This window comes from Electrophorus electricus, chromosome 20 (assembly GCF_041902795.1).
Source record: "Electrophorus electricus isolate QZ-2024a chromosome 20, ASM4190279v1, whole genome shotgun sequence".
Lineage (NCBI taxonomy): Eukaryota > Metazoa > Chordata > Actinopteri > Gymnotiformes > Gymnotidae > Electrophorus > Electrophorus electricus.
In genome coordinates, this window is record NC_137516.1 from 1,621,021 (window position 1) to 1,630,087 (window position 9,067).

Genomic DNA, 9,067 nt, shown 5'->3' on the forward strand with positions numbered 1-9,067 from the left:
ATCTGAACTATTACATTAATATTATTCTTTATTTATTATTATTATCATGCATTAATTAGACGGAGGAGGTGAGCTGATGGCTTAGCAGGTGTTGGTATTCAGTGAAACACGGGGAACAGACTGTCACAACCACTTGGTGAAGATGCAGTGGCCCAGTGGTTGCAGTTCTTTCAGTAAAAGGGCCATTTTAATACCAGACTTACTATACATATGTGACAGCTGCCCTCTGCCAACAGTATACGTGACTACCACTCAGCTTCCCAAACACAGCCTCACATAATCCTCATCACTGAACCACTGTATTCACCTGTTGCTCATTATCTGAGTACCTGTTTAACCACTTCTGATCTGCTCATTATCTGTGTATCAGTTTAATCACTTCTGTTCACTCACTGCAATGACCTGGATTGTTTTTCTCACTGTGTTTTTTGGATGTCTCCTGGGTTTGGTCATCTGTTGGTTCTGATTTTAACCTTCACCTTTGTTATGACTGTGATTATCCCACTTTTTTATGTGTCTGACCAGTTCTGTAATGTCACAATGTGCCCATTTTCTACACAGACCTTCTATCAACATACATTATGGTATATGTGTTGATCCAATATTTCAGTTCTAATTTATCCAAATTATCAGCAATGACCTCTTTGGGATGAAAGAGTTGTATTCAGTTTGGGTGAGTACTGCAGCTTGATAGAAACTGTGTATGCACATTATGGTTTACCTTGATTTACTAAACTCAGCACTCAACAAGTATAATACAGATAAGCACAGCACACTCCCACACCAGACCTTGCAATACAACCTCAACAGTTGCCTTAGCAGAGCATAACAATACTCCAGGAGTTCTTGATGTTATTTTGCACCGACCACATTTCCACTCTGCAAGTGCAATTTTTTAAATGGCGTAGAGTTCTTTACCACATAGGCGTGTACATCAATTCTTTATTTCTAATCCTCAGGAGCTACACTAAACACAGTAGGTCTGCTTACCACCAGTTTATACACCAGCTCTTTACGATTAGTAGGAATTTTGTCCAACCATGTTAGAGGCTGGAAGCCAGTGTAGTAGATCTGGGATGTGTGAGGGCGAGGCTCCAAGCATGGCCCTGTTTGTGCCAGCTCCAGCGTGCCCCACACTGAGGACAGAACTGCCTGTGCCATGCCCAGCTCCCAGGGTGACCCCGCCATCTCCTGGGTGGATGGCCGAGAGTCCCACAGGACAGGCTTCCCTGTTCTCGGCTTGGCCACTCCACCTTCTGCCACTGCTCCAGTTGTCGTTTCAATCCCTTGTCCAGTCAGTCCATCCCTGTCCCAGATGTGATTCCCTTTCCTGTTGTCCCACCCCTGTCCTATCCTTCTGTCCATCTGTGTCTGTGTCCTGTCCCTCCTGTGGAACCTGCTGCCCAACCAGGAACCCGGTCCTCTCCTGACCCTGAATATCAGGGTCTCACCCTGTCCAGACCACATTTGGGTCCTTGTGTGCGGCATAGCGTCGTGTTTCCGCTCCTCACCAGATGGACCTGCTCCTTTTTTCTCCTCCTTTCCCACCTGTTCCTGTCCAGCCTGGACCTTGCTGCGTGACAGGCATCAGGAATCATCCATTAAGTGGAGGTTCTGTATCTGTACCTGCCTTGTCCTGTTTACCTGTGTTACTAGTTTGTACTTCTCAGTGTTTACTTTTGTTTTTCATTAAACTCCTTTTGCTCTCTTTAAACAGCTTGCGTCTGCATTCTACCCTGTTTTTGCTGGCCCTACACATCACAGGAAGGCAGTTAGTGTAGGAGATTTTTCTGTAGTATTTGTTGGGTAGATTACAGTGATTTCAAATCACACTATAGCTGATGGCACCAAGCTGTAAATTCTTGTATACTGTACTTAACATCATTAATTAGCACCTAGATGTTTAGTTGTAACATGCAGAGCTAGAAAACATAGAGACATAAACATGTTAACAGCACTCAATATAAACAGCCCCAGTAACTGACCATTATGCTATTATACTGTAGAGATGCACTGGCCACTGGAGTTACTAGAGGTGTCACAGATCACGTCCGCGGTGCTCCGCCTCTCTCGGTACTAATCAAAATTCCATCTGAGCATTGCGTAGTCTGATCACTAATCCCACTGTGCCTTTTGTCTCTCATTCTGTTGTCTAGTTTATTTTCTGTTTGTTTTGTTTTTGTTTGTGCGTTAGGTTTGTTCACATAAAACGTTAACTGAGTGCTAATGATGGATTGGCCATTGGGCTTAGTAGAGTGGAGTAGAGCAGAGTAGACTGGGGCCTGGTTACGCTAAACAGTTTAGATAGAGAGATGCAAAGAGAGCTCGAAGGTCAAAGTGTCTTTTTAGTGTGGAGGTACTCGATAAACTCAAGAGCTGATAAACAAATAAAAGAAAGAAATAAACGAAACTGGTTTAAGCAGCAATAACTCATCATAACTGGTTCAAGCTCAGCTGTTTATTGAGTGTGGGCGTGCTTGTTTTCCATATGAATTTTATATTTTTGAGATCCAACACATCAGTACAAAAGAAGATATTATTTAACCAATATGCTGAAACATGCCGGAATAAATCGATTTGAAGGTCATCAGCGTGTCTACCAAAGTCTATTGCAATGTTTTCAGTTTACATAGCCAAAGCTTTTTTTAAGCTTTTTATGCTTTATTGTACAAATGATATGCAAAGAAAACATGTGGGAATTAAATCACATATAAAGAAAATATTTAAACAAAGCTGTGTGTGCTATAGTCATGGTGAGTTTGGATCGCAGACAGATTGTTGTTGCACCAATAAATATTTATAAATTAATTATAATTATACATTTTTAAATCCTATTTAATTGATCTTAGACCTAGATGCCCTATATTCGGACTTCACAGTGGTAAGGAGGATTTGTGAGTTTTAGTGAAAGTTTACACTGAAAGTAAAAAATCACAACCAGATTTTGCCCTACAGCTACAATTACCTACAAACTTACTGAAAGTCACTTTATAAAGATCAAAGATCAGTGTATAGAGCTCTCATTAACACAACATTATCTTAAGATGTTTGTCAGGGCCTTGATGAAAACCATGTTACCTGGTAACAGATGAGTCACCGCCCCTCTAGTGTGTGATTGGTCAGTTTAGTAACAATGCTGTTTGAGAGAAGCTGTTCCACACGGACTTCTCTCAGTAGATTTTCAAACTCAGACAGAAACAATGGCAAAGCTCTGGACAGCTCTTCTTACCGAATTATTTCTACTTTTGGGCATAAGTAAGTTTGTCATTTGAAGACAAAATTATTTTTATTAACTAAGAACTATTTCATGAGAAGTAATTTAAAACATAGAAGTGAATGTTGTAACAAAAGTACTGTAATGTGCGTACTGTTATGGTGATTATACATTTGTTCATTATCAGGTGGATATTACTATGAGAGGAGAGCCCAGTGTTTGTACAGCTCCAGGGATTTAAATGACATGGTGTATATAGATGATTTGTTTTTCAACAAGATCAAGTACCTGCGGTTCAACAGCACAGTGGGCAGGTTTGAGGGATACACTAAGCATGGCATCTATAATGCAGAGTTACGTAACAATGATACAGCATATTTACAACAAGAGCAAAATGATGTGGAGGCCTTCTGTAAACACAACGCTGAGCTCTACTACTCACATATAATGGATAAGACAGGTGAGCTTACTGTGTAAAGGAAACAAGTCACACACTGTTTTGTAAATTCAGACTGTAAATGATGTTATTGTTTTCATTCTGTTGTCTTTTATAGAAGTCATAAAGATTGAATAACTAAAATGAATATTAATGCTGTGTGTATGTGGATGTGTTTATTTCTGCAGTGGAGCCAAACGTTAACCTGATGTCACTGAAGCAAGCCAGTGGCAGTCAACCAGCTATGCTGATGTGCAGTGCGTACAACTTCTACCCAAAGAAAATCAAAGTATCCTGGCTCAGAGATGGAGAACCAGTGACCTCTGATATCACGTCCACTGAGGAGCTGGCGGATGGAGACTGGTACTACCAGATCCACTCCCACCTGGAGTACACACCCAAATCTGGGGAGAAGATCTCCTGTGTGGTGGAGCACGCCAGCTTCCAGAAACCCATGGTGTACGACTGGGGTGAGAACTATTACGTCATATTAGACTAAACTGCAGTAACTGACACTGAATTGCCAGTTCATAAGGTGCAGCTGTCCAGTTTAATAACGCATACCTGTCCAGTTTGTACTGTAGCTTACACATATTCAGTAGCTGTACCTATAAGACAGCAGTCTTTCAGTCAGGTCTATGTACTAAGATATAGACTGACTGATGTTTACTGTCCTGTTCTCTGTACAGTTGTGCCTTGTTTCCTGTGGCCTATTTCATTAATGACCTGTTTTTAAAAATGCAGCAGATGTCTGTGTATGTTTTGTATGTAAATGCATATAAATAATTTATGCTGTATTTGCAATTGTTTGCATAAACAGTTTTTTAAAATGCAGTCTACATGTATAAAAAATGTACAGTCTACATGTATATTAGAGCAACCAGCTAACACCTACCGTTAGGACAACTCCAGATCATTCATAAGAGAGACCAATAAACATCAGTAAAAACTGACACAATGTTCACTGGGAACGACTCAGTCAACTGACTCCAGAGTAACAGTAGTACAGTAGTACAGTAGTGGCACCAGGAGTGGTGGATTAGCACTTATATCTTGTTGTCTTGGGTCTGCAACAGAAAAGGGCTGCTGTCTCTCTCAGTCTGACAATCTACTGAAAGATAAATGCCCATATTTGTAGGTTTCTGTAATCCACCCACAGTTAAAAACCGTTGTAGTTACTAAATCATTCATAACAGACTGCCTTTCCATCCCACAGACAGTGCTTAAACAAACCAGAGCTGCCACAGTATGGCAGAGTGTTGGGTACAGCTGTAGAGTCGCTCCAGAGATGGCAGGCGTACCTCATAAAGGGATAACGCAGGGAATATAATATTGGACGTATCTGGTATGACTCATTCATCAGCCCTCAGCATAAAGGGGCCTGATGGATCAGCCTGTCCATGCTGTGTAATGTACCTTCTACATATGATCTTTAACCATAAACTCTCCCACTCCACAGACCCGTCTCTTCCTGAGTCTGAGAGGAACAAGGTTGCTATTGGAGCTTCAGGGTTGGTGTTGGGGATCGTCCTATCAGCTGCTGGATTCATCTACTACAAGAGGAAATCCTCAAGACCTTACTAAGGTGAAGGAGAGACTGTGTTAATGCTGTATTAGCTCATGGTTACATTGCTATCTGCAAATGAACCATGCCGTATAATGCACGCACGCGCACACACATACGCACACACACACACACACACACACACACACACACACACACACAGACACACACACACACAGACACACATAGACACACACACACACACACACACATACACACACACACACACACACACACACACACACACACAGACACACACACACACAGACACACATAGACACACACACACACACACACATACACACACACACACACACACAGACACACACACACACATACACACACACACACACACACACACACACACACACACACACACACATAGACACACACACACACACATACACACACACACACACAGACACACATAGACACACACACACACACATACACACACACATACACACACACACACACACACACACACACACACAAAGTTCACTGAATAACAGAGGACTCATGTAAGCATTAAGTATGTATGCATTAAGTATGTAAGCATTACGTATGCATGCATTAAGTATCTAAGCATTAAATATGTATGAGTATGTATAAGTATGAAGAGATGTGGGAATATGAAGGCAATGTTGTAACATTGCTAATGCTAATGCTTGCACTGTACATGCACTTTGGACATTTTGGGCATTTTGGACATTTTGGACAAAGTCTGAAAAGGTAGCAGCTCACTGATCAGAGCTCTGTGGAGATGATGCCAGTTATTGATACGTAAAACAGAGCACAGAGGGTTTAGCTGTAATGCCATGAAATGGTTTTAATTAATTCTACTACATTTTAATATATTCTCCATCACTTTAAAAATCTCTGCACATAACTAAACAACACACAGAGGGTTTAGCTGTAATTGGTTTTATTTCATTTTAATACATTTTAATATCTTCGTCACTTTAAAATCTTTGTACATTTATGTCCCCTTTAGTACCACATTTCCACTATTATAAAAATACAGATTTACATGCACTTTGTACTACAGTACATGATAGTGACCCTTTAACTTTAACTAAAATTTCTGCTTTTTATTTAATTTTAAAATAAAACAACTGTTTTTGCTTTACTACATACTGGTAACAACACAAAAGCCTAGATTCCTTTTTAACAAATATTTTTAAAATTTTGCAGGTTGTCACCATGAAACTTCCAGATAGATGTGCTATTTTCATCACCATTTCTGTTTTACATTAAAGAAGTTTGACGTGTCCTACACACTCTTAGTTGTCTCCATTAACATCTGTTTTTAATTCTAATAAGAGTTCGATGTTTCAAGCTAAATGCTCTTCTTCAGATATTCACTCAAATCAAACAGCATTCATTTCTCATTTATTTGATCTCTGTCTACACCTGTAATGTCTTTTTAAAAATTATTGTTTGAAGTAGTTTTTTTTTTTTTTATTAAAAACATGACATTCAATATCTGACAATATCTGTTACAGTCTGTTACCGTCTGTTATCAGTGTTCATAGTTGCTAGGGTTATTATTTGTGAGCATGTTAATGTAACACGTAATATTGGACATTTCTACTATTCAGTGGTACTCTGGTTGACCTGCTTCCCTCTTAAACATCAGTACTGTTACTGAATTGTAATGATGAGCAGTTAGAAGGTGGATGCATATGCAAAGAAGAGTGAGATGTATTATGGGCAAATCCAGAACTGTACAGTTTAGTGTGTTTATGTAATTAGTGACAGAACTGTACAGTTTAGTGTGTTTATGTAATTAGTGACAGAACTGTACAGTTTAGTGTTTTTTTCTGATCACCTGACACTGCAGGTCCGGTACAGCTTGGAGGTGAGCAGACAGCACCTTCTCCAGGGGTTTGGAGTGAGACCAGGATCAGAACCGTCCTACTGAGCTTTGGGTTTCTTTTTGTATGTAGCGGATCTTTGGGGGAAGTGCTTGTTCTGAAACACATCTGCACTAATTGAACTTCCTCATGATACACTCCTGTTGTCAGTGAGCTCAGTGAAATATGTATTCAGTGAACAAAGTACCAGCGTGTTTTTATGTGCATAGCATCACAGTCCATTCACTGCTGATATGGTAGAAGTTAATGGGACATAGATAAGAGTGCTTTCTTTTGTGTTCACATCATGTTTGATTCTATATTTTACAATCCTCAATAAACAGTTTCCACTTCTCACATGGAGGGTTTGCACTGGGAATGTGTTCATCCATTTTAGCATTTACTATACTATACCATTCTACCACACCATAGACCTGAACACTACAGCACATACAGTAGTGCATAAAGCAACTGTCACCATTTTAGTGTAACACAATAAAACACAATTGCTTTACAAAATTTTCACGTTTTATGCATATCAAGAAAAAAAGGCTAATCAGTGATGGTTAAAACAGCGGCAAAAATTGCACACATAGTACAGATTACAGACGCTGCACATGCTAATATATCAATAATAAATTGATATATAAAAAAGGTAAGGAACCAGTATACACTTATCTCAAGATGCAAGTACACATGTACTGCATATAAACTGCACACAGCTCAACTTTGTTCCAGTGAGTGTGATGTGGAATTTTGAGTTGTCTCAAGCTGTCTGACACAGAAAGAGGAAGAGTGTATATGGTGTCATATTGTTTCCCATATCATCACCCAACTCTACGTCCAAGTGCTTCTCCCACTGGCTTTTAACAGTAGAAAGAGGGAGGCTGTACACTCAGAAAATTCTGGCATACATGTTTGAAATTGTACCTTGAAATTTTATCTTGCTAGAGGTCAGTTTCAGGAAAACTTCAATCGGGGAGGCTTTCTAATTCAAAGGGAAAATAAATAATTTGTCAAGTATTTAGTTTTGTCTATGACAGTACACCCCAGTGCACCTGTTTTTCCACTTGAAACTGAAAGCCCCCATGGAAGTTTTCCTTACAAACCTTCGCTCACCTGCACCTGCAGTGTTACTTTCTTTCTTAACAGTTTATATTAATTTTATGTCTGTTTTTATGACCTGTGTTAAAGAACACACTGCAGTGTTCATGGTTTGTGCCAGAGATCTTCATACTGAACTTTCCCCAGAGACTGGTGATGCAATCACTTTGCTACACTGTCATTGGTGAATATGTGTTTTTGGCATGACGGGGATGTTTTCCCACTGGTTTGATTGGTTTGTTATTGGTTCATGATTGGTTTCATGTTTATTCATGCTAACCCTTCAAAACAAAAGCAAGATGATGTGATGGTTATGCAAGTTTGGAGGTTTGGCTGCACATGTCGGTCTCAACAGTTTTGTAAATCTGAGGTTTCTACTTTTTAATCTGTGGTTGAAGTTTCATATCACAGCGACAACTGAAATGAGAATTGGACTCACATGAATGCACATGACTCCACATGTTATGAAAACATCTGCATATTTAGAAGCTCTTATATCATTCTGTGCTTGATCTTTTTGTTGAATACAATAAACATAAACCATAAACTGTTTATGGCACTATCCCATAAAGCGGTTGCTTCACAGAGCTTTACAGTTTGCCTGATATTATGGGGTCCTTATGAGTTTCAGTTAATTTACAGGCCATTATTTCCTGGGTTGAAGATACAGATATGATTTTTATCTATATTGAGAAAAAGTTTGAATGGCCCCTTACAACTCATCTGAGCTTCAGCTAAGGCAAAAAATAATAAATAAACAATACACACTATCTGAAGTAACCTTCCTTAAACACCACTCTTTTCTAGAATAACCTCCAATAAACACTAGTCCTGTTGGGAGTAAACTCCAATAAACACTAGTCCTGTCTGGAGTTTTTCTTATAGATAAGTCA

At 39.4% G+C, this 9,067-nt stretch overlaps 1 protein-coding gene across 1 annotated transcript; it reads left to right on the top strand.

The window, feature by feature from the left end:
- Positions 1–3,151: 3,151 nt before the first annotated feature.
- Positions 3,152–7,427, top strand: LOC118242942 (H-2 class II histocompatibility antigen, E-S beta chain-like). Its single transcript, XM_081702959.1, has 5 exons — positions 3,152–3,255; positions 3,402–3,674; positions 3,839–4,120; positions 5,110–5,235; positions 6,409–7,427. The coding sequence occupies exons 1-4, from the start codon at positions 3,201–3,203 to the stop codon at positions 5,232–5,234; spliced, it is 735 nt and encodes a 244-aa protein (XP_081559085.1). The 5' UTR covers positions 3,152–3,200; the 3' UTR covers position 5,235; positions 6,409–7,427.
- The last annotated feature ends 1,640 nt before the right edge of the window (positions 7,428–9,067 follow it).